Genomic DNA, 27,103 nt, shown 5'->3' on the forward strand with positions numbered 1-27,103 from the left:
TTTTATAAACCATTAGCACAAGTTTATCGCCAAACAGTTTTGAAATTTGATGCAAAATGCTCTGGTCTCTGTTGTAACTAAACTATATCTTTGCATGTGGGCAAACATACCAAACATTATCTTGGGAGTTTTTGACGCTTTGTGCAAGAAACTGTTGCTCACTTACCCGCGGGTCTTGCGAACATTGGAGCTTTAAACGAATTTGCGTCCAATAGGTGGCGCACGACTACTTGTTTTGCAACTATGCCCATGTTTGCCACAGGGCTGGGTGTACTGATTACTTGTAGACGTCCTGGGTTTAACACTGTGAAAAAGATAGTTGGTGATTTGTAGCCGTTGTTATTGAATGACCATGAGGCGTTCCGAAATATAGCCTAGGTTGCACACATCTTGTTATAGCCGCCCGATCCAAATTCTAAAAGTTTGACTATTTGTTAAAGTACTTTTTTGCAATAGGTATTTTTTCGGTAATAACGTTATAGGTTCTTGTTGTTAAATATTCTAAGGGAGAAATTGCGTGTCTGTATCACGGTGTAAACCATTACAACGTTTTAATCTTCACTTCACCAAACGATAAAGATAGGTAATTTAGAAAAAAATGGAATATTTTTACAACAAGGTACTGGCTTGCAATTGTTGTTCGAAACGACATGTTACATCTGTAAGTAAATGCCGCTGTGGTCTGTACACTATACTAGGTGAATAATATATTAAAAACTAGTCGCGGGTCGCCAGCACACCGTTTTTTTTAGTAGTGATAAAACATAGCCAATCTGGAGTTGTATGAAACCAAGGCCAAGGCATTTTTACACATACCCTGTGCCAATATTTTAGGTTTATTTATTGAAACTGTTTTTTCATCAATAACTTTACGCAGGATTACAGCAAAAGCCGCAGCACAACGCAATTCAAACGAAATCAATACAGCAACGCAAGAATTACAAAAACGCAAATAAAAAATACGCTATTTAAACAGGTCAATTCCACAGAAAAAGCAAACAAAGTTAAAGTGCATGTTCGTTGTAAACCTGAACGTTGTGCCAGCTTATGGTCGTGCATATATTACGAATTAAACGTATAGGTCGTGCAAATATTAACTTACAAAATAAACCGCTGTTCAAACAAACATGGCTTTAGAGCAGGGGTGGGGAACCTACTTAGTACTGCGGGCCGCATGAATTGCACAACATTTTCGGGCGGGCCAAATATTTTTTTTATTTTCACATTCCGTGTAAAAATTCTCAAAGCACACAAGTGGTTTTATGTTTCATCGCTCCAGATTTGATTTTTTTTGCTGTTACTTGTTTGCAACAAACAAGGCATACATGTTTATCACTTAATTCGACTAAAATCTATCCATTCTTTCTGGAACACCCTAGCTCCATTTAAAACTAACACCATATGGCAAATGATTTGTTACTGCAAGGAGAGACAATCGAGTGACTGTTACGTCACAAATACAGCAAGTGGTCGAATGTGTGGCAATTTTAATAAGTTTGGCGTCAAATGTAGAAATGTCGAAGTCTTTTCAAGTACTAAATATTTGTGCATAAACATTTTGTTATTGTTTTTTATGCTACGTTTTATGCTGTACTTTAACAAAATAGTGACGCGGGCCACATTAAAAAGGCAAGCGGGCCGCATGCGGCCCGCGGGCCGCAGGTTCCCCACCCCTGCTTTAGAGAATAGGTTTACTCGCTAGCTGAGAGAAATACAAATTTATTACAGGGGGTTTTGTAATTAAACCAACCTAATTTACCTTAGCAATGAATATTGCGTTAGTATTTCGTCGGTACAACTTTTACTGTAGTAGAGTGATTTTTAACTCAGTTAAATTTGACATGCTTTAGGGAAATTTTAGTCATACACTTTTTCGATATACGTGAATGATGTTTAGTAAACTTGAAGTTACGTAGAAAAAAATGGGCAAACAAAAGTAAAAGAGTTGGAAACCTCTTCACTATTACATCAAGGAGTCCGAAATTTATTTTACCGTGTATTTGATCTGCAAATACAGTTATCGCACGGAACGAATACCTTCTCTGTTTTTGTTTGTTTTTTTGTCTATGTATATGAACTGACATCCAACACTGGTTGCTAATGCGTTAAATCTCTAGCTTTAAGCTATCTTAACACACGCTCTGATGTTTGGTTCCTACACCGTAGTCAACTCCTCATCGTACGCATAATTCACTTGTCCGCATTGACATGTTACTCTTTTGGTTCCTATCTTCTTTTTCTCATCATCATTTTTCTCGTGATAGAATCCGACGCAAGACCTCCAGCACGAGATCAGGATTAGACCCACAAGAAGAATACCTGCTCCAATGAGCGACCAGGACTTTACAAGACACGTGTGCTCATTAATATCCGGTGATGCGATCACGAAGAAATAGATCACAGGACCGAGTAATATGCTGAGCGCTATGAACATGGCTGCATCGAACCTTTTGGCTGAAATTAAAGGTAATTTTAAATTAGTTATAAGAGAATGTTTTTATTACTGGTTAAATCAGTGATTCCCAACCTTTTTCGACGAATTTCTCCCTTAACAATTCAAAACAGTTTCGATTCCTAACCAATACTACATATAGTAGATGCTCAACGAAACCAAGCTCATTTAAAGCAGGGTCTTTTATCATCCCCGTTTGTCATTCCCAGAGCTTAAGTGTCTATTTGCAAACCACACTCACAAAACCACCGGTTGGAAACCACTGGATTAGATGTTTTTAGCTATAACGCCGTATTACATAGAAATGCATTGGGGACTGGATTAATGCGGTGTTTTTGCGGTTTGGCGAGTATGGCGACACAAAATTGGTTCTGAAGAGCATAAGTTAAATTTGCATTATTTCACATGCTTTTTGTTAAAGTCAATAAATCAAAATTTTGAAATTTACATTCACTACACACAATATAGTCTAAAAAACATATAGCGCAGGGGTCAGCAAGAAGTGGTTTTTTATGGCACGCCAACCAATTCTTGTGTTTATTTCAAAGTGACACTTTGACCTATTAAACTGCGTTTTCAGTTTTTATCATTCCATTGTTTTAAAATTCAGCCTTACATGCACAAAACACTCTGCTTTCTCTTTATTATTGATATCACCTGTCACGAACCTTTATTATTGAGAAAAACGTAAACGCGTTCATTGCACATACTTACATATGTTACCACAATAGAACTGTTTTGTTCTGGAATATGTTCAACAAGGGCTTTGTGGATTTTGCTTTGATACATAGAAACGACTTAACTATAGCTAATATAGTTTTGTAATGCTATATACGTACGTGGGCAGCAGAAAACTGCGTGGCAACATTGTCGACATGAAATTTCTTCTTCTTCGTTTTCGTTGTTGTTCATAACCAGTCGAGACATTTCGTTTCTCCAGAACTTATGTGTTATATATTAACTAACCACAGATCCCTGTCAAACACAGATTAAAATTAACCAAGAAAGTTGTGTTTCTAAAATCTAAATAGTGATGTTTGTATAATCTAGTGGTTTCGGCATTTTCCATCCGGCGGCCTATTTCAGCAACCCTATGTAACTAATGACCCCTTTTGAACTATTTCATCGTTGCTTCACAATAGCTGATTGACTTTAGGAGGCAATTAGAATGGTCTGGACCTGCTAGTTTTTACACAACTGCATGATTAACCTGCCATACCACACTGATAAAACTGCTTGATAACTTTCAATGTTCCTTTGTTCATACAGCGCAGATTCATTCAGACAATTATTTTTACACAGTCACGTAAAACAACATTTTTTGTATTGTCATAAATCGACAAATTCAAATGAAATTGTGTCATTATTCGCGTTATCCTATTACAATTGTCCTGGACAGAAATACTTGTAAATTATCTGTTTAATTTAACACATTTATTTTTTTAAACTTTTACATGTTTGGCATTTAATTGCTGATAAATACATTGTTTTTTATTGTTTATCAAAAGCCTTCGCGACCCACAGGTTGACAACCACTGGTTTTATCTAATTGCAAGTAGACTTCTTTGCCCCCTCTTTGCACATTAATGTGGTTCTTAAACGATGCGTCCTCGAACCTAGCAACAGACGCACGCTGAGCTTACGGATACTTAACTTATACAAACTGATATAGTTCTTAACGTTTTGGGTCAATCCTGGGCGTTAATTCGGTTGGTCATTTTTTCTGCCATTTGCTTATCAATACAACTCATTTTGGTAAGGTTACATAACGCCCAGTAGCTATTTATAGAATTCAACTGTCGTTGGAACCAACACACCAATTTTGCTTTGTCAGTATTATAAGCAAAAATTAATATTCTAACTCGTCTGTCTGACCTCATAACAATATCGTTCTGTTTAATTGCGACGCTATTCACACTTTTTAAATGAAACAAATTTTTAATGCAATTTCTGAAATTTTATGTAATTGCGCGCAGTACCACTGTCCAGTAATAAAAGACTAGAAAATATTTACGCGCTAAATGCCGAACATCATTGGTTTCCGATTAAATTTCCTGCTATCAATTTCATTGTGGGTTTGCATGTTTAAAAAGAAGTTATTTTTTTTCTAAAATTACTTGCATTTCTGCATTTGTCTGCGGTTTAAAACTGTCCGTGTCAAGCAACACTTGTACTGCAATCCTTCGCTGTTTATTCCACTACAACTTATTCCCAATTTAACTGCGCTTTGAGTTTTTTATAGATCTCCGTTGCCAACTGCTAAATGTGTTTGTCTGACTGCTCATAAATCCTCTTCTATTTCATAACGGGTTGAAAAGCTGACACTGCGCAAATATTACACTTTTATGGCAGCCTAATTAAAACTTGTGCTCACATGCCGCAAGTTTATTACGTTTGCGCATTTTGCACCTTGTTAACATACGGAAGTGGAACACACGACTATTTACCTTAGCAATACTATACTTCAGGTCGTTCTAGTGTAGGGTTACCATATCTGCGGGAGTGAAATTCATGACGGTTTCAGCAAATGTCTTTGGCGACACCAACATGCGTTATAATGCGTTATGTCATGTTGTTGCATGTTACCAACCCAACCGGTATCATTTTTGGTTAACTACCATTACTATCAGTGAGAAAACATGCGCTGTTTTGTTTCTTAAAGAGTTACAAAACAAAAAGTTTTACACAAGACCCGGACCTTTTAGCAGAAAGTATTGTTAGCTTTCAAGGCGCAAAAAGTCACCCAAAAACATTTAATTTATGCAGATTTCGCATGAATGTACTGGTGGCCTCGTGCATCAAAAACAGCACAGACAGTAGTTTAAACGTAAAATTTTAAAAATTTAAAATTCTTAAAATTCCGGACATGTCAGGAAATTCCGGACATTTGGTTATCCTATTCTAGTATCCTGTCAGTCCATACCGTAGATTAGTTGTTCTCAACCTTTTTTCCCGGCGACCCAAATATTTGGCGTAAATAAATAGCAACGCCGTGGTAACCCTATTTTTCAAAACCTGAAGTACTGTAATATTGCAGAGACATTCGTAGAGTATATGAAGTTATTGCTTCAGGTTATTATTTGAAAATATTTGTAAATTACTGCAATCAACGTTCCAATCAAAATAACTAAACAACTTTTGGGTCGCACCCCAGGGTTTAAAAAGCACTGCTCAGACATAAACATTAGTGCAATAAACGAAATTGCATTTCTAGTTATAAATAGCACTTCCGTCAATGCTAATCCCAAAGTCAACTTTGAACTGATAAATTCAGTGCTAACTTGTAAAAAGACCGCTGATACCATGTCTCCTGTACAAATAGAAACCGGTCAATGACTTGCATTTTCGTTGTGTTACTGTCTGACAACGGTGCAACTTGCCCTTTGCGAAGCATTTTTCCGCACGGTTGCTCAAGCGGCGATGCAATGTTGTTGTGGCAGCTAACCTAAAAATCTCCTAAAAAATCAGCGCCTAAAATCATGCAACAAGCCGCAATCATGTTCTAAAAAGCTTTTGCATCAAACACTGGTCTAGGCATCGCATACCATTGATGTCAGGTATTTAACCTCCAATTTGTGCGTGTTTGCCTCATATTCTTAAAAGGCAGTCATAATAGGGCCGCAGGCAAAGCCCTGCTCTAGAGCTGGTTAAATGCCAAGACATCCTTTTTTAATTTTTTTCTCCGTAAAGCACGTTTGTAAGAAGCCTCTCGAATTTGTAGAATATTGATTTACTTCTGCTTGGTATTGCACATTCGTTACCTTGAAGTGAGTTAGGTTTCATATTGTAAAGTTTACAGTTCACTCTTTTGCGTCATAAACCTCTCGAGTTTGATGTTTAATTGCTAGCGCTCGATTATTATTAATATTTGCCTCACTAAAATATTTGCCTTACGTAGGAGCACGTACCGTATGTAACGCTTATAACACATTACACAGTAAAATGTTTTGGTGCTCATGTATATACAAACAAACCTTGCCTATTGTTGCTTTCTTCACTAAAACACACATTTTTTGCCATAATGGTTGTGTTGCATTTTTTGGTTGAAATGTGTGGTAAAATTGATCTGGCATAACGAAATCTTGTATATTGCACTGTTGCACGGAAAAATGTATTCCATAACAAGCGATTTGTATAACTTGCAAGAGTAATGAAATGGCTATTGCTGCCAGGCATAATGTATAACCAAGTATTGCTCATCCAGCAGTTTTATTGTAAACAATCGACGTTTCGACGTCCTACACAAGACGCCTTCATCAGGATTATGACATATTTTGCAGGAAAAACTTCTTATAAAGCGACAAAATGCAAAACACACACAAAAAAAAACAGCGATAAGAAGATCGCGCGGCTGCAAGAGTAATCTTTGTCGGTTTGAAGCTGTTTATGTTGTACTGTTACACCAGTGGTTCCAAACCGGTGGTACGCGCCGCAGCTCTGGTGGTACACCTTTCGGCATTTTATTTATTCTGTATTTTTGCACATAAATCGCTTATCTGGCATAAAATGTTTGTTACTTAATACACCGGGTTGCGTATCACTTGCTATGTTGGTGCAACATTAACACGCTAGTAACTTTTTATAAACAAAATGTTTTGTCTGTTTCGTCATACTATAACATGTATCTCCATAACAAGAGATGTGTTTTAAACTTTCAAGAGTAATCTAGGTCGGTTTCTTTCCAACAACGACATTATCTGTTCGTTTCGCTTTGTTTCCAATCCTTCATTTGCCTCAGATCGGAATTCTCTTGTCTGCCTCGGAGCAGCGCATTGCAACCCCTCAAATCTATCCCCCATTGAAATATGCATTGAAAACACATTTAAGTGACAGCTGTAGTTGTTGCTGCATCATAAGATGGTGGCGGAACTTCGGGCAGGCTCATGACTTTGTTGTAAGATGGCGGGGCATCTCTTGGCCTCTCGCCATGCGTCCAATTCATATATAGTTGGCGCCTAAAGTCAGAATCACGGGATGTGTTGCAGTTTTCTCGTAATCTAGTGTCTCCAGCGGTTCCGCCGTTTTCGACTGTCCGAGTGGGTTTTTTCTTTAACCAGCGACGGATAGAGTACGCGTACAGAGCAAGGAATAATGCACTTGCAATCCCGAAACTAATTCGTAATTCCAGTGTGTTGATAGCTGCTGTTGCTATGAGTAGAGCAGTCAGAATGATTAGTAATGGTCGTGGCTGAAACAGGCAGTTTGTCCAGATGTATTTTTCTGCGAAAATAAAGTATAGTTTGAAATAAATTCAACCCACCACCTGCAGCATTCCGGCGGTTGCTGTTCAGCTCACAGGAACTGAAGATTTCAAAAACTTTTGGTGAACTATATTTTCTGTGCAAATACTGTGTATAACGGATGGTTCTGTTTGGCCTGGGGTTTTATACACTTGGTTTTGGATTATATTTCTTCAAAAATTAATAACGACAAAAATACTACACAGAAGGTACCTAGAATAGTAGCGATGTTATATGGTTCTATACAGATAGACATGGTAGAAAACCTAAGTTTTTTTTTGATTTTTAAGATATACTTTTTCCCTATGAAACTCGAAAACATGTGATATCTTGTAAAGTTACAATGAAATCTACCTAATGATTCAATTTCAAACAAACCAAATACCATGTACTAAATCTCCGAGCTGTGGTACTAGGGATGTCGATGTTTTGATATAGAAAGATATTCGGTAAGGGCAAACGGTTGTAACCCTACATTTTAAGTGAAAACGTATTCAGGTGTGCTAATGCCTTTGCAAGAGTGGTATGAAGTATGCACCTTGGAGTTATAAAACTTAGTGATTCCAAATCAAGCCTTTAATACTGATCAACAATACTAAACGAAATCTAATGTCTTTACAAACTATTTCATACTGCCTAATGCACTTACCACAACAGCTATCTGAACTTTCCTCCATATTATTGTGGCAGAATCAGTCGCAGCAGTCACTTTCCAACTTACATATTGTCCCTATCACGTACCCTAACGCACAAAGTTTCGTGTAACAACTGTTGCGAAGGCTGAAAAACTCTTTCAAAACGTTTACTATTGTACCGAGTCGAGTCGATTCTATTATTTCGTCGCTCGACATTGTTCTCGACAAACCACATAAGATACGTCCCTTATATGGCGCATGTGATACAGTGGTGTACGATTGTTCGTAAATCGAAAGTTTGCAGCAATGTTCCATGTTTATTTTTAATATAAGCTGTTGCTGCTACTGCTAGGCATAATGTCAACCTCACAGATCTCTTCTGGCAATCGTATTTTTGTACCGACGTTTCGACGTCCTATGTACAGGTCGCTTCTTAGGGTAAATAACACTGATGAAGGTAACCTGTATAGGACGTCGGATCGTCGGTAAATACAATTGCCAGAAGAGCTGTATAAGGTTAAAATCTGCAGTTACTTCCAGTGGCGTATCCAAGGGGGGGGTTTTGGGGGTCCGGACCCCCCCCTTTTCAAAAAGTTGTGCGTACATTAAATAGGCCAAAATCGTTCCGTTTACCACTGCGTGATAACAGGGAGTCGTTATCTCGAAGACGCTAGCCTTCAATCTCTTGTATTCGCTTGTTATCTAATCGCCAATTGTGACGTAACAAGGGTTTAATAAGGAGGTTTATGCGCTAACAATCGGAAAGTTACGTTCCCGCTAGTACGCTGGTAGCAGTTTTTTGCTTAGTGGTAACTGCACTAAGTGCAACATATCAAACTATTTTTGCATTTGAACAATGTAAAAGTGTTAAAAACGTGTAATGTTGTGTTGCTTTGATCCGCCAAACACGTAATAGTTTGTCAAAAACATTAGATCGATGTAAATCGAGTTATGTTATTAGGGTAATTTGTTACTTGCCAGGCACAATTTATGCCTTCTGCAGTTACCACCTTTAGTGCATTCGTGACTTTGCGCAACTTAACAGTAGGATTACCGCTTCAGCAAGAGATATAGTTCTTTAGAAATTGGACCCTGTTTTTTTAAGCAACGATTTTGATTACCTGACAGTCACGCTTATTTTGCAGCTGCAGTGTGGCTGAGTAAGCTAGATAGCAGCGGCGAAATCAGAAAGCTACAAAGCTTTCGCTAAAATTGCCTGTTCTTCCTGTCAATTAGATGGGTAGAGAAACCGCCAATTTTGGAAAAAGTGCTTTGCCGCATAACGCGTCGTTTTGAACGACGTGTGACGTCATAATGACGTCATTAGGGATTTCCCCCAAAAAAATTGTTGGACCCCCCCCTTTAATAATTTCTGGATACGCCCCTGGTTACTTCTATATAATGTCACTTACAAACACCTCCAAACTTGATATGGCTCTATTTCTTAAATTTAAAAGCTGTTACAAATCAAAAATAATGCTTTTTGATGTACAACCTTTACTTAGAAAATGAAATTAAGTAAACAAAGTGTAAAAATATGGCCAAATAATTTCTACATTACCATTGTTCGACATATTGGCTACAGCTTAGAAAATGTACAGCACGAAAAAAAACATAAACACACAATTCACAGGTTGGAAAAGCAAAAAAAAATCACAGCCAATCAGACCGAATTTCGAGGGCAGTTTCAAGGGCAATTTCAAACACAACAAATTGCACCGACTTCCAACTTACATTTCCATGTAACCAACTTTAATTATACTACATCTCACACATAAAGTGTGTTTTATATTCGGCAGTTGGCTTTTCTGAAGTTTAACAATCTATATGGTGTAAATCGTGTTTTTTTGTTAAATTTTGGTACAAACAAAACCAAAAATAAGCGAATATTCCGGAGTGAAGTGCATATGGGCTGCATGTTACAAACCATTTTTATTAATGATAATAAATCCATTGCTTAACATCAACTTGTTATGTCGATGTAATCCATACTATAGGCGAGAACGTGTTGTAGTCATTTTAATAAGCCTAATGGCCAGTAATATTGTTCACAACGTTTCATGTCCTTGGTGGCTCTGATTCTTCAGGAATGTTAGGAATGTCAAACGATTGGTCGTAACTTGGCGGTTCAACGAGAATCTCATCGTATGCAGGCGGCGGAGGCATCTCAATTCCCGGCAATCCTTGCAGTCTTGCGACCGAGCCAATATTAAGGCTCTCATAAGGTGGTGCCTCGTCGTCGTAATAACTAATCCCATGAGCGGAGCCGATTGTGTCCGAAACACAGCAGCACCACCCTGGCCATTTGTGTTTCTTTCCACAGAATAGGAAAGCTACCAGTGTGAGAATAGTAATACATACAAAGGCCACTGCAAAGGTGATTACTAGGGTTCTGTTGTTGTTTGTGAGCGCGACTGTAAGAAAAACTGGCAGAGTCAAACCCAGCATATACAGCAGAAGGATCCGGAAATTCCGTAGCATTCTACGCCTGGCGTCTAAAAAATAATAAATAGTCTAAAATGTTTGAATGTGAAACTATAGCAAATAACGGTCCTTAACTTTTATTTACCTTGATATTTTTTTGTAAATTTACAAAAAATTTTCTTTTCAAATCATAGTTAAGGTATTTCATTTTATGTGTAGGTTAACACAAACGTTTCTGACTACAGAAGGCCTGATATAAGATGTTATAACTTATCATTTGCTGATTAAAACAAAGAACTCACTTTGTCTTCGCCTGCGTTCCCGCCTTGTTTCGTTACTCATGATCAATGCTTTGTACAAATATGTTTGTGTATTCCTCAAAAAGCTACATTACGCACACACAAAATGGATCATAACAAAGCACTGCAAAAATAAAATTCATTTCCAAGCTTTTTGCGTGGCGTATATAGCAATAACGCACTGTACTATTAAAAGTAATTTCATGTTTTAATAAAAATAAAATGATTTAACTGACAAACACTGCCTTTGCTAAATTAGTGTTCATTCTTTTAAATGTGTGTTTCAGAGATCTGTTGACAAATCTTTTCTATTGATACAGCACATCTCAAAATGAATTTACAAAGCATTTATTTAGCACAGTAAGTACTGTTTTTTGTACCATGTATCTAAGCGTTTAATCATCTACACTAAGCAGAAAAGTACTTACATTCGTCAGCCAAAACAAATCCAGCACTAACGCCGCCAGCTAATATTGTGCCTGAGTGGATCAAATCAACATGAAACATGATCTAGCATTCGCATTGTTACCGAACAATCCCTGTTTTGACTCTTTGTCCTGGATTCCAGATAAGAACTGTGCGATTGTTATCTTAGGCTAGACTCGTTGGCTGGTACTTTCTAGTTTCTAGCTATGCACTGAATTTCAGGTATGTTCTGCCTAACTTGGCCAAGACACGCGAAATTTACAGCTAATCATAAGTGCTTTAATGCTAACAATTGGACCACACTGGGCTGACTAACTGACCTGTAGAAATGGATGTTTTGCATGTTCTTAACCTTTCCCCAATTTGTGAATTTGACAACTTTTTCGCATTTTTAACGCCAGAAGCAAAAGGTTACTTTTAATGTTAACATCCCTGTAACAAATTCTTATTTCAGAAAAGTGAACTTAAAGATAATATTAATATTTATTTGTCACAACAGTAGACATATACGGAAGTCACAGGTCGTGGTTATATTGACTCCTGAAACATACATATACAGTAAGTGCAAGAAAAACATACAATTGCTATTTGCATATATACGTTGCTGAAATCGATTTGCATAAAAAAGAATAATATAAACAAACACACAAAAACTTTGATGAAGTGTGTTCATCAAAATACTGGTTTGGCAACAAAACTACATTGGCTATTAAGATGTTTCGAGGTTGTTGTTACTTCTTGAAGCTCTGTTTATATTGAACTTAACCATTATATTAAAAAAAATACAATGCATATTAGGGCCACAAAGCCAACTTTGCGAAACTTCAATGCAGATGTTTCAGTAACCGCGCAGCGGAAACACGTAGAAAAAAGTAGTTGCTGTGTACAGTATGTAAAAAATCATTAGACTTTGTTGTGCACAACTGCACATACAACCCGATTTTCATGACGCAGTTTAGAATCTGTCAATCAAACATTATTAACCGGCTTCTTATATTTTAAAAGCAGTGGTGTCCAATGTGCGACGTACGCTTTATGGAACTTGGTTGAACAAAGGCTTTGGCGTATTAAGTTGCATTCGGTGAAACAATAACTTTTGAAAGTAAGAAGATATATATCGACGAATCTGATTAAACCAAACTTTTCTGTGCGATTGAGCGGACAATTTTTTAAGGCTACGGTTTTCAATTATACGAGTTTGTCGATTAATCAGTATGCAAGTAAGCGAATTCGTCTCTATGCCACCCCTACATGAGGGGCGTTTGGATTTAGTGGTTATTGCGTTGGGTATTGGCAAAATGGTCATCAACCACTGCTCTGCCTTTTCTGTATATTCAACACATCAATTTTATAAAGCAAAATTCCAAGGTCTTTTCCTGCACCAAGACTCTTTAGTTTATATTTGCATACAAAAGATGCATTCCGCTTTGACTCCTTTGCTAGTTAAAGCACCTCTACTCGAAATTCCCCTCCGTCCCCAGCAGGCGGACTACTGCGTTGCATAGAAGGTGTATATCGTGGCGGTAGATCGTAATATCCCGGTAAACCTTGTTCTCGGGTCTGCCTTCGTACTTCGTCGTAGCTAGGCGGTGGTGCATTGTTCGCCCCAGACTCCTGCGAGCTTTTGCGACATTGTAAAACGTCCATGCACGACTCGACCAGGCACTTGCCGATTAGGTAAATCACATACAGGGGCAGGATGGCGACAATTAAGACGACGATTAATAAATAACAAGGAATAAATAACAGCTGGAAGATTCCGCAGTCTTTTTCTGAAACTAAAAATAAAAAGGCATGAGCTTATAAGTTACCTAGCTCTTGAGAACGATTCGAGTTCGGACTCGAATTTGCGGCCCGTTACAACTCTGATTTTGCAAAAGCTTCTACCACCTACAGTGTTCAGTACAGTACGAACTTTCTGTACACACAACATTGCCTGGACAGCGCTTTAATACCTTTTGTCAACGGCATATTTTACCCTGAACTTAAAATTACGATTTTCTAAAAACCTGAACCGGAGTTGAACCCCATATTTTGTTTGGCGTCTGTTTTATAATTTGTGATTTTTTTTTCAAAACAGTGAAGAATACGCGAGATGTAGGGCGTGTCAAAAATAACAGTGCACCAGTAAAATTCTTTTGTAGTTTGATAAGGCCAGGTAGATAATGGGTAGAATTAAATTAAAATAAATAATAATTTGAACCGGTTTAAAAACCGCAAACCGGTTCGGACCGGATAATTTGCCCAAACCGGAACAAAACCCGAACCCGAAAATATACATTTTTAAAAACCTGAACCGAACCCGAACCCTTAAAAACAAAAACAAGTGAACCCGAACCGAGCCTGAACCCATATGACAAGCGGTTCGACTGCTTGGCTATAAGTTACCAAATTCAATTTATTGCCGAAAAACTGATGCATTTTGTTCTAGTTCGCAACCGTTGTTTTGCAGTACAGCTTGTTACCTTGTGTAAGGTCACAATTAAACCATTGTGGTGAAATAATTACATACCGAATAGTTGCGACTAAAGCACGAGTTAATCAACCCATTTGTTATACGATACAGCCACATGGACGCCATTTTTGTGCCCCAAAAATTGCAGCGAATATATGAGGCCACGGTGTTAGAGCCCTTATTTTCAATACCAACGGTTTTTTTACGCAAATTAAAAATCAAAGAGGAAAGTAAACAATATGTGTACAATAGTACACTATTGTTTTACTACGTAAATACACACCATTGCTTTGTCCATCTTCTGCCATCTTGCATTCCAACAACACTTCTTGAAGTTAAAAGCATATGTCTACTCGAACGCATCCCCGCCACCTCATATTACACATGTTAATTTCAAAACCGCTTGTGTGGCTTCTATACACTTTTGAACAAAAAATACATTAAAGAAGACAAGAAAAATACGTACATACTGTACTGTCGTTTTTGCCATTGTAACCTAGCATTCAAACTTCTCAGCCTCTCATACATTCAACAGCTATGAATCTGGACCAGAAATCTATGCCCGATCTCAATCCACATTAAGTTAGAGATTGTTTGCTTAACACACCCCTCTATTTACACTAACATAGTGAATAAGGTATATTGGATACCTATGAAGTGACGCACATTTCATATGACTTGCACATTTCATTCCGCGAACTAGTTTCGCTTGGTTCATTAAAATTTATACCCTGAAATATTAGACAATTGAAACCGTAGAAGGAACTCTGATATTGAAACTATAAACTTTAATTTATACCAGTGGTTCTCAAACTCGGTTTTCGGGGCCACATGCGGCTCCCAACTACTTATTTTGCGGCTCGCACCAGATCTCAGAAAACCACCAAAGATTGCTATTTTAGCTTTTAAAGTCATAATCTTTAGTGATTTTCTCAAGGCTCCCTACACACTTAAAAAATACCATTTGGCCCCGACCATAAAAAAGTTTGAGAACCACTGATTTATACCCTGCAATGAAACCATACACGCAACACTGTATTTGAAACTAGTATAGACTTTAAAAATGAGATAAGATTTATGCTTTTATATTGACATAGTCGACCAAAAACCTTGTTTGCAAACATACTGTAACTGATACACGATTAAGGCTTTGGCCATGTTAATATTCCAGTGTGTCTGAGCGTTTAGCCTTGCTAAAACTGTAGAAATACTTTCATAAAACTATGCAATAATTGTTCGCACTTTATGCTACACTGAATTTAGTAGCTCATCGCTTTATATCGTACTGTTTCTTTGTTGCCGTAAACTGTACACCAGCTTAAACTTCTCTATCTGTTAAATCGTTGTTATGTTTAGCTACAATCGGTCTTTTGTTGGTCCCGGCTTCAAATCAACAATAAGAGCTTTACATAACGTCGAGTGTGGATTCAAAGAACGTCGCCCTACAGGTACGATAGTGTTACAGGTTCTATGACAGGTTAAAGCTGGAATCTTATTGTTATGGACCCGGGTAACCAAACTATGGTAAATTTATCATACCTACTGCATGTTGTCCAGAATGTTCTGATGTACAGACATAATTAATATCAGTTGTTAAACGAAAAAACGCTAATTAGGATTAAGCCCATTTAACTACATATGACAACAATTCTTAAATTTACTCGTAAACCTGAGTTATAAGCGGGACCAAAATTCCCGAAAGTATATAAGCCCTGTGCAAACACGAATCGCTTTTGAGAAGCAAACACCCTTGATAAGCTTAAAAATGTTATACTAAATGTCAAAGACTCTGTTGCGGCAACAAGTGGTTGAAAAGTTTTTTTAACATTACGTGAATTACAGAAAGTTCCGAATTATTTATATAAACTAGGCGAGTTATCTAGATTTTTTATGTTTGTAAGTTATGAGGTGTGTTTGAAAACATCTTATATTAAACCCTTATCCTCTTCTAGATGAGCGGATGTAAATTAAAAAATCAAATAAATTCGGAAATAATTTCCTAGTCAATCGAAAGATTTATGACGCCACACTAAGTCGTATCATACGCGTTTAACATGAAAGGTTTCATAAGTTTCTAAACATATTAGGCAAACAGGGGTGCTACACAGCAGAATAGTTGTGTTTAGTGTACAAGATAAATTGCTAATATCAACTTAGTCTTCTTCTGTTATGGATACATCTAGAGCAGTGGTTCTTAACCTTTTTTCCTTGCTGCACCCCTCTCAAATCACCAACCAATTTTCGCACCCCCTTTCAAATCACCAACCAAATTTCGCTCCCTTTTCTGTAATTGCTTAAATAGAATAGACCTAACCAACCTTAATGATTCAGTATCCCCCGCACCCCATAGGAACAGTTCTCGCACCCCTGGTTAAGAACCCCTGATCTAGAGGTAGACCTGTTATTCTTGGCTAGGATAGCATACTTCTGAAACCAACAAGGTTAGCATTTTCATATAATGCGCCAGACACGAGTTTTGTCCAAAACCAGAGCAGAGTAGTTGGGTCAGTCAAGTTGCATTTCATGATCTGGTTTGAATTAAGTATAACAGAAGGCTACTTTCTTAACACCTCAAAAGCTTCGGCGTACCGCAAGTTGTAAGCCACTGGTTTATGGGATCTACCTAACGCTTTGAATAATTTCAATCTTTTCACACAATTTCGATGAGAATTTGCTTTTACTAACTTTAACCAAATTTTGTGTATTATCAACAAATTACAGTTTACTGTCGCTTTGGAATAGACTTTCGGCAAGCAAAATGTGATTGCTTCAAATTTTCTATGAAAATATAGAAATGTCCGTTTCCGTTAGCCTGTAGTATTTTCCACTGCACAGGTTTTGTAATTAGTAAACATTAGCAAACTTGCTGTACCGTGATCTTCATAGTGTTTTTTTACCGGTTTATTTAACACTGAAGCATAATCCCTTACATTTTCTTCCACCACAACGATCAAACAATATACGAAAAGGGTATAACTACAAAACTTGTCAAAAACCAAACACATAAACAAGAAACAACGACATATCTTCAATTTACAATGAGTACAATTTGTGGACATTTAAAAAAATCAACTTGTTTGGGTTCTGGTGTACAATGCGGTATCAGTTGGAATTATAATCTGTGACACAAAAACACTAACAGTGCGTTAGTCACTTGTCTATAAAGACAACGATCCAATAAAGACAACACAACCACACAAACTATGTAAAGTGTTTGATTTAGCCAAAAAAAATTACATAACAAAAGTGGAAAGATACAAAACACCATTCATATCCGCATACTTTCATGGGTCCTAAACATACTGTACTGTTTGCACAGTTGGCACTGGCTGAACATTTTGCATGGTTTGCATTGGATGAATGGTTTGCATTGGTTGAACAGTTTGCATGGTTTGCAATGGTTGCATGGTTTGCATTGGTTGAATGGTTTGCATTGGTTGCATGGTTTGTAATGGCTGAACGGTTTGTATGGTTTGTACAGTTTGAACCGGACCACCTCCTGGTTGCACATTAGTTACACCACCTGGCTCTCCCCTGAAGTACGACCACATTCTAGTGTGTGGAGCAACTGTAGCCTGCTGCTGTTCTTCGTTTTTCTTTTTATTATAGCAGTAGACGATCAACAGATAGATGAGGTAGAATGGAATGATCACAAGCACGAGTGCGATTATAAGTAGATAGAACGAGAGTTTCAAAATAAGCCAGATGCACTCGCTGCAATCTGCAAAATTTATTTAAAAGAAAATTTATTTAAACTATTGTCATTCTAACGAAAGCTTGTTTCAAACCAGTCACCTCACAAGATTGATTACTCATTTTTATGTTGCTTGATCTATGCAGGATGCTTAGTGTTTCAAACCTGGCTGTTTTTACGAAAAATATTTACAAGTTTTATTTGACAAACCATTCCTGCAAACTTGTGCAAAACGAGACAAAACTTTTTCTGATTGGAAAGAGTGTTTGACTTTCTTTAAACTTGTAAACTTACTTTAAAATTGCAGCACGTTTATATATCATTGTGAAAAAAACAAAAACATTAATGCTATTGCGATGTAGTTTAATCTTACAAGCTTTGAACTTACCTACGCTATCATCTTCCACAACGTATACGTTGGTTCTGCCCATTTTCCTCAGTGTAGTGAATTGCCGCTACTATATATCTACAACTGCAATCAAAAGTCCTTGCTATTTTGACTTCAGCTAGCTTCCCGGTGTCCCTAAGCGACTGGAATGTCCCATACACCCCATATCTGTTTCACGATTTCAGAGATACTGTTGGCTGTCAGTCTTTTTAAACAAAAGCTGCTTATCGTCCTTGTAACTGATCCAGCAGAAAGAATCGCTTCTATAACTCCCTATAGGTTTTACTGGTCTTGGGTTACTTCTTTGCCTTCATTTCACTATCTCACAAGTCTGTTTTGGTAAGCTTATGTTATAAAAACAACTGTTGTAAGATTAGGCTGTTGTACGTTTTTCGCATACTTGTTCTGTTGTTTACAGGGGTGCCAGTGCCTTTGGCACTCGGAATTTGCTATACACATTTCAATCATGGTTCAAAAGGAATCGAGTTGATACTTAACTTGCGACAGGACTTATTCCGAATGTTGGTATAATGTGCGAAAACATGTGCAAGTGCCAAAATGTGCGGGTAAGAATGTTCAGACATTTCTCAAAAAAAGTACAAGTGTAAAAATGTGCAATTGCCAAAATGTGCAGTTTAAAATGTTCACACATTTCTAAAAAAAGCGCACGTTCAAAAATGTGCAAGTGCCAAAATGTGCAGGTCAAAATGGTCACACATTTCTAAAAAAAGTGCCCGTGCCAAAATGTGCAATTGCCATAATGTGGAATTGCCAAATTGTGCAGGTCAAAATATTCACACATTCTAAAAAATGTGCACGTACAAAAATTTGCAAGTGTAAAAATGTACAGGTCAAAATGTTCACACATTTCTCGAAAATGTGCAGGTACAAAATTTTTATTGCTTCATTATTTCCCATTAAATCAAAATCACTGACCAGCTTGGTCATAATCATCTGATCACTTTGTTGCATTGATTTCAAGTTTACTACCACTTATAGATGCTAGGCACAAAGTGTTGGTACATTTTTTGTCCACATTAGCAGGCTACGGCTACATAGTATTTTGAAAACAATAATGATGATGGTGATAAATGTTTAGGACTACATATCTAGTTTAAAAACTATTTTCATATTTTAAATCCTGGACAAGTTTATGCTTTGCCACATCTAACAAACAAATATGCATTTTCCAAGTTAACGAAATATTTCTTGCACAATTTATAACGACTAAACTAATAAAACATTTGACATAGCTTGACGTTTAATATCCATGTTTAGCATTTGTTTTTGATATTATGCTAAAAGAAAACAAACAGACATAAAGAGGAACAAATATAATTTATTTCAAAACCTAATACAATCCTAAAAATATCGCTAATTTTCGATTAAGGGCAAACAGAGCATATTTCAAAGCAAGTTGTGTAAAAATGCTGACGGTTAAGGTGATTGGGGTTGAGGTGAGGTTTTATAATAATAATAACAATAAAACCAATGTATAAACTTAGTTCCTTACTTTGAATTTAGTTCGCAAACCCTCACCCAGTCTCAATGTTAATTTAAATAACTGTGCTCTGTACGCTCTCCATTGAAAATTAGGATTTTTTTTGTGATATGTGTTCTTACGTCCGTAGCTCTACCCAGTTTCCTCTCTGAACTGTAGGATCTCTTCTAATTTAAAAGGATTTGACTTACAATTAATTAGTTAAAATATGCTGCTCGTATTGAATTTAGTCGTCAATATAAAGTGGAAATAGAAGTACTGTAGTTTCCCAGAGCCGATGCACGAGCCGCCACCAATCTCGAGATCTGATTGCACCAATACCACTTTACTTAGTCTGCATTTTGCCACAAAGACATGTTTGTTGTACTTGCTTGCTTGGATTTCCTATTACGTTATCTTTCATACTTTATCTTCTGCTTTTAAAAAAATAAAAAATGCTTTACAACATTACACCATTTATTTGTAAACGTGTCGATTATCAAGTTAAACTGTAGACTTCATGCTACCTTTGCATGTTGCACACAGTCGTTGGCAGGGATTAGTTTACTAACTAACATTGGTGGGTTAAACAAATAATAAAGTTAAACAAGCAATTGGGTATAAAAGTTAAGCAGGTATTGCGCACACATTTCTCAATAGACACAAATCTACAAATGCACAATTTTTTATGACCAGCCATGTTTCTCTAAATGTATATTAGCACATTTCCAAATCAGCGGAATTGCTCATTGCAATGTTTTTCATTAGGATTTAGAAACAATTACTGCATGCAAATATGTACAGATATGTTACAGATATTTGTTTTGATTTTAGGACTGTACCCTCCCGACTTGCACCCTCTCACTGACTGTCGCCACACCGTCCCGTATTTCAACTCGTTTCTGAACTCTAAAATATTGCACAACTCTTTGGGGCGCGTCCATAACTGACACAGCAGCGGGTGGTTCTTCTCTAACATTGTCGTCTTCATCGCTACAGCAACATCGCCAGCAGTATCCGAGGAGCTTGAACAGCAAGTACAGCAGGTAGAAGGGGAAAATGGCAATAAGAAGGATGCAACATATGCAATCACAAAGGGTCAGTTCTGTACAAGAAAACATTTTAGCAGGCGAACCACAGCTGCAAGCAAGCCCGAAATTTAAACCCGAACATAAAATTATGAGCCCAAACCAGTGCCGGGTTGTCAACTAAAAAATTACAACTATCAGTGTCTACTCATTTTAAAGTGGCCTGGATTTTTGACTGGCCTGTAGGCACGTGCTTACTTTGCCTAATGGTTAATCCAGCACTGGTCCGACCCTACCCGAATCGTTTTGGAAAAGTCCATTTAGGACCGAAAGTTTAATTGACAGGCCTCTATAAGACATACACAATCGAAAATGGTGGACAATGGGTTAAACAAGACGTTTTAGGACTGTTGGACGTTATAAATTCAATCCAGCAATATTTCCAGCAACTAGCTACGCATCTTGGTGATTTAGATTTGAAAAAATACGGACACAGAACGTCAGGCCCAGATTTAAGCCAGTTTGATACCAAAACGAAGCGGCACGAACTCGAGTCAATAAGCTCAGACCGACTTACAACTCTGAGGCAAACTATAACCGGAGAATGTAAATGCAACACGTTGTGGTGCAAAATTCAACCAGTGTGTGCTGGTTTATAATTTATATGCAACTGTAACGGTTTGCAATTATTCAATCGTAAGTAGTTGTCAATTTTGTTTACCTCTATCTTCATTTCTGGTCGGCATTGCGATCCCGGTTTATTCAGCTCTTGAGCTCTGGTATTAAGTAAGGTCTAAAAGGAGGGTAAAAAACATAAAAAACACAGTACATTACTATCTTAAAATACAACACCTTAACATTATGCAATTACCTATAAAACCTCACTGTTTGCGAAAGTGGAGTTTTAAACATTGACAATATAAAGTAAAATATTTGTGATAAATGATAACGTTACCTCAAGACATTTTATGTATCGAAGATCAATGCAAACTAAATGTGAAGTATGCCAGTAAGGTTCCCTAACTAAACGTTACATCTCACTCAACTTGTGCACAAGAAAATGCATAATGTAAACTGAGCAGTATAAACTCATATGCTTACGTATATGTAACGTTATATCTACGTAAGCATATGAGTTTATACTGCTCAGTTTACATTATGCTCGGTCACCTGTACAGGTTATGTACCCTTCGTAATATATATATATATTTCTATATAGTAGCGGTTAGCTGTTGTCACATGTAATTATTTCGTAATATAGTTTTATAATTTACTTTAAAAAATATTTTACGCAAAAAAAGTAATATTTTGCTAAGTCCGTACCTCTTGATTTTGTGGAACGTACTGCTCAATGTAGCTGTGTAAAAAAGTTGTTTACTGTGAACTAGTTCCTCATTTTAGTCCATGACAAAGAAAGTGAGACAAATCAAGCATAAAATTCCCTCATTGCACGCTAAATGACTCTGTAAAACGCATGTTGTTTTGCTAGCCATGCCACGCCATGCAAATGAACAATCTTTATAAAATTACATACTTTGCTTAAGTTCTGGACACACTCCCTTTAATGTCAGACCATTTCCATCAACTTCAGGTTCGAATAATATGCACCACTACCTCCAAAGGCAGAAAAAGTATAGAAAAAAAACGGAATCCAAAGAAGCTAAACACAATTAAAAAATTAGGATAAAAAGAAATGCAACACATCTTTTTTAAATAAATTTCCTGCAAAACTAGATATCTATTCAACAAAATGGTGATGATTTCCACAATACGTATTAGCTTTGTCCTTTAGGATCTTTGCAGAACAAGTTTACTAACTGTTCTAGATCCCTCGAAGTATATGACACCTTTTGAATTGCTTAATTCTTAGCTGACATGATATCATTACTTGTATTTTGTATAGACAACAGTCAGTAAATAAGTGTGCATTTTCTTTTAGGTTGATCGTGAAGGCGTTATACCGAATAAAGCTGGTATCCCAAGCATTCCCATGTGGTAAAGCACAGACCAAAATTCTAGCTTGCGGTGCGATTTGAACTCAAAGCAGTAGTCACAAGACGGTGCTAGTGATTCGACTTTCGGCCGGTTCACCTTTCTAGTCTCAGCCTTGCCACATGTTAATGCTTGAGAGACCTGCTTGACTCGGTATAACACCGCTGGTCTGTATGGACGATCTAGGGGTGATCCCAGTGAATGTATTTATCATATTTTTTATGTTTTAAGTGTCGAATTTATATTATTTTGTGCTTGCATATTTGAGCACTTTAAGGTTATATCAGAAGTTGACATAGGGGACCTTAACAATAAAAGCAGCCTCGCCAAAAAGCAGCGGTCAGAAAAACCTACCCACAGTATTTTTTAAGGCACGCCAAACGATTTGCTAGTCCCTGTTCATGTCCTACTACCTATTTGACATAACCTAAAGTCTCAAACCTCTCTTCTGCTTATTTTCATTTCGTTAGGATGAACTACAACCCATTTTGACACAATAAGTAAATTGGCACTCGGCGTTCAAAAGATTGCCCTCTCCTGCGATAAAGCAATAATCCTGAAACAGCATTGCTTTAAATTCAATTTAAAAGCCTGGTTTATATTTTAGCTTTCACCTGAAAGCTGAAAGCAAAACATTTTTTATTTTTCACACGATTACAAAAATGCATTAACGCCAGTGTTTTAATAGCAGCCAGAAAATAGTTTTGCTCCTGCGCCTAAATTATTTAGCATACAGTTAGGTTAGCATACAGTTAGGTTGCATGCAGACATATTTTAGTTTTTGGTCTAATAATTTAAGTTCACTGCTGTCATAGCTCACAGGAACTGAGGATGCCATAAACATTTGCAGGAATATATATTCTGTGGAAATACTTTATACAACGGGTAATTCTGTTTGGCCTAGGTTTATACACTGGGTTTTAGATTATAATGTTAGGTATGTACCCTGATATCCACCCTTTCACTAATAGTCGTCACTCCATCCCTTGTTTTAATGTTTGTCTGTTTTTTGTAGTGGACGACTTGATTTGGTTCTCTTGCAACTGCGACCAACTTGTTTTCTATGTCTTCGTCATTTTCGTGATCGTCGTGATCTTTACGCAGATAATCCACGCAGAGTCCAAGAAGAATGATTGGCAAAACAATGGGATGGAAGACGAAAATAAGTAGGCAAAAAAGCATTTTGTAACAGGTCTTTTCTGCGAAAAAACATGATATGGTAATGCTATTTTTTTCGGGGATAATTATGAGGATGTAAATCCGTTTCATAGTTTATTTTGACAATAAATGATTAATAAATCATAAATATTATGCTCGGTCTCGTAAAAACCTTATCAAACGATTGCTCGTGAAAATAAGACCGCTCGTGCGTTTATCTCAACGCACAGTCCGCGTCGACCCGCCTAAGATGTGTTTTTCAGGTTTTAGCATAAAATTTTAAACCCGGATTGTCCCAGGGATTTCCGATTCTAGGATTTTTCAAATTAGTCAATCATTTGGTCCCGACGACAATACCCATTTGACCAGGGATCGCCAACCTATAATTTATGAACTTTCAGGCATTTGTACAACTCTAAACACTAAATCAAACAACTTTTACAGAATTAGAAAATTAATTTTGGTGAACGTAAATGATCGTGCGTTGCGGCTCCGATAGAACCACAATTTTTATATTTCTTACAACAAATCCCCGGTCTTCAATTTAAACGGATGTCGACTTGGCATTAAACCAGGGTTACCAAACCGTTTTCACTCAAGTTCGACTTTTAAAGTAGTCGAACTTTTGAGTTCTACAATTCACACCATTTATTTATTACCAAAGGATAATTTGCATTTTTCGAGCCATTTTTTTCGAGTACAAAATAACAATTAACACATTGTGATTCGTGGTGTGAACTTATCGACATATCCCTTCGAATAATTCCCACAATAAATCAATCTATGTACAGCGACATTCCACAAAAACGTGTTATAAAAATGGATAAATAAGGTGTTGCCTCCCTTGCGATCGACTTAATATCAGTCCAAAAACGACCACTCTACCTTAAACAGTTTAAAGTTTTCAACAAAATTCAACCAAAATATTTGTTACTCACTTTTCTGAAAACAAGTTTAGCTGCTACCTTATAGAGTGAAAAAAAGTAGAAAATATGGGTACATGTTGACAAGTTTTATTTAAATTTTGATGACATTAGTCTTTTGGTTGGTTAGCCTTTACACTTCTCACTTTTATCCGACAAGCTTGAGCGAAACTTATGATTAGTTTCGGTTTGGTTATGATGTTTGTGAGATTGTACAAATATAGTCCGAGTGTGTTTTTTAACTTCTATTTACCTTCGTCGTCAATTGATGACATCTTGCTATTTCTTTGTATTCAGTTGTAGCAATGATTTCACTTAACTTTTTTTGTACTTTGGTGACGAAAAAGCTGTACAAATCCCAACAGAATAATTGTGAGATAAAATTCGTCGCACTACTAACATATATCACCACATGCCAATTTAGCAAATTGGCCATAAAACCTTTAAAATTTTCATATTTTTTTCAAAACGGTCCCTTTGCCATTATTTCGGGGGTTCGAGGTCCTTAAGCCTAAATGTGTATTTCATAAAAACAAAAGTTGATTGCAGGATTTTAGCCAGTTATGCAAATTGCGCATAACAATCATCCAAAAACAGCATGTGACATCACAAAACGGACAAAAAAAAACATTACGATTGTGCGCAAACAATTGCATTTTTGATAGTTATCATTCAATAAAGGCCATTGTTTAGCAATGGAGACAGTCGATTCTCAACTCCACTTTGATTTAAACCTATTTAGTGGCACGAACTGACGCTAAATAAGATTATAGATTTACTTCAAACGCTTCGCGGTCCCCCCAAAATTGCCTCACGGACCCCTATAAGGACCACGGACTCCAGTTTGGAAACCGCTGCACTAAAGGGACGTTACCTTTCAAAAAACCTATAGTCATAGGATTGACGCTTAAAAGATTTTTAGAATGGGTACGAGTTAAAGTGCTTACTCTCGCTGTAGATTAAAAACATGTTTAATTTACACCCCCTTTGTAAAAAATACGAAATTAAAAAAACGAGCCAAAAACGAAATTAAAAAAAATCAAATGAAATTAAACTCAGTGTGTTGGGTAAGTCTGTTTTTGCTAACAAATAAGATAAAAGTGCGGTTGGAAAGTGTTGGGTGCACATCCGTTTTTTGCCATCAAATTTTAAAAACATACTAGCTTCGGTCCTAAAACACTGAACTGGACAATAACCCACTCCAATCTATTTTACACAAAAATGCAAAATGCAGGAGTAGCATAAACTTATGTTTACGTTTTCAAAACAACCAAAAATATTCTGTCATTTATACTGTACTGATGTTACTTGCATCCAACGCTTACTACACAGTGCAGTTGTCACTGTTTAATTATGTCAAGCCATTTGATTGGTGATTGCTCATTATGTCAATGTCAAGTGCAAGTACGTAAACAGAACTTGGTTAAAGTCCGCATAAGTTTGGTTTTCTTTCAGTTTTGCGTTTATAGTGAGCTATTAATTATCTTCAAGTCACACCAGAAAAAGTTTAGCGTACAAAGAGTGGATTTTTGAAATGTGCTCATCCGTTTTGCGTAATTTTACAGTCATTTTCTTGTAAAATGCAAAGTAATGCAACAACATTGAATGATATACACAGTTATACTTATTATACTGCCATAAATCTGCTATTCGTAACGGTTTTGATCTGTCTATTTTTTATATTTTTGCCTTTGCATAACTTTTCTAGATTCATGAACTGTAAGGAAACAGTCTATGCATCACGTGAGGTGGTCGTGAAGTCACGAAAACCTTACACGGAAGCATTTAAGCAAGTGGACCTACGGTTGAGAAACACTGCGGATGAAATATTGAGTTTTGAATACCAAGTTAGGTCATTGGAAAATTGTCACTGATGATAACTAGCCTAAATATTAGGGAAGTCTATACTTCGTACACTTTACGGAAGAAACTAGTTAATTTTATTAACTGACATCGCCGAAGTTAAATAAAAATTAAAAAAAAAACACAAATTCAGTGACGCAAGAGTATACGTACATATTAAAATACCCACACAATTGCAAACAGCATATATTGTTGATCAATGGTGCTATAACAGTAAATACCTAATGTGGTGAATACACGAAATTATAGGTTAAATTATGGTAAATGCCTAATGTTTCGAATACACGAAATACATTTTTACGGTGCAGGATAAAATTAGGTTGTCACAATACCGCTATGGTCCTCATTGGGTTTTAGTCTTAATTCTTGGTGTTTGATTTCAGGTCTGCACGGTTACGACCTGTACTCTCTCACTGACCGTCGCCACGCCGTCCCGTATTTCAACTTCCTTTTGGACTCTGAAATAATGCACAACTCGCCGTGGGGCTTCCATAACATTGACGACAACGGAAGGTTGTTCTACGTCATTATCTTCGTCATCATCACTATTCCTACAGCAACATCGCCAGCAGCATTGGAGAAGCTTGTATAACAAGTAGAATGGAAGAAAAACGAGAAGTAGGGCTCCGATAATAATGCAACACAC

General features: G+C 36.9%; 2 protein-coding genes across 2 annotated transcripts; one reads left to right on the plus strand and one right to left on the minus strand.

The window, feature by feature from the left end:
- Positions 1-1,681: 1,681 nt before the first annotated feature.
- Positions 1,682-3,770, minus strand: LOC145239395 (uncharacterized). The gene is made up of 2 exons (XM_080102708.1): positions 3,292-3,770; positions 1,682-2,454 (listed from the first exon to the last, which is right to left on the minus strand). Exons 1-2 carry the CDS (start codon positions 3,377-3,379, stop codon positions 2,156-2,158), a joined length of 387 nt encoding a protein of 128 aa, XP_079958834.1. The 5' UTR covers positions 3,380-3,770; the 3' UTR covers positions 1,682-2,155.
- A 14,801-nt stretch (positions 3,771-18,571) lies between these two features.
- Positions 18,572-27,039, plus strand: LOC145239062 (uncharacterized). The gene is made up of 5 exons (XM_080102347.1): positions 18,572-18,579; positions 20,449-20,591; positions 23,529-23,679; positions 26,303-26,446; positions 26,841-27,039. Exons 1-5 carry the CDS (start codon positions 18,572-18,574, stop codon positions 26,872-26,874), a joined length of 480 nt encoding a protein of 159 aa, XP_079958473.1. The 3' UTR covers positions 26,875-27,039.
- Positions 27,040-27,103: the final 64 nt, after the last annotated feature.

This window comes from Phallusia mammillata, chromosome 7 (genome assembly GCF_965637545.1).
Source record: "Phallusia mammillata chromosome 7, kaPhaMamm4.hap1.1, whole genome shotgun sequence".
NCBI lineage: Eukaryota > Metazoa > Chordata > Ascidiacea > Phlebobranchia > Ascidiidae > Phallusia > Phallusia mammillata.

Bases quoted from the DNA above. Each gene is read 5' to 3' on its own strand.
- LOC145239062 (XM_080102347.1), top strand. The intron at 23,680-26,302 runs GTAGGCAAAAAA...TAACTTTTCTAG, and splicing joins GGGATGGAAGACGAAAATAA to ATTCATGAACTGTAAGGAAA. The intron at 26,447-26,840 runs GTCATTGGAAAA...GTTTGATTTCAG, and splicing joins AGTTTTGAATACCAAGTTAG to GTCTGCACGGTTACGACCTG.
- LOC145239395 (XM_080102708.1), bottom strand. From the start codon at position 3,379: ATGTCTCGACTGGTTATGAACAACAACGAAAACGAAGAAGAAGAAATT. The intron at 2,455-3,291 runs GTACGTATATAG...CTTTAATTTCAG, and splicing joins CGCAGTTTTCTGCTGCCCAC to CCAAAAGGTTCGATGCAGCC.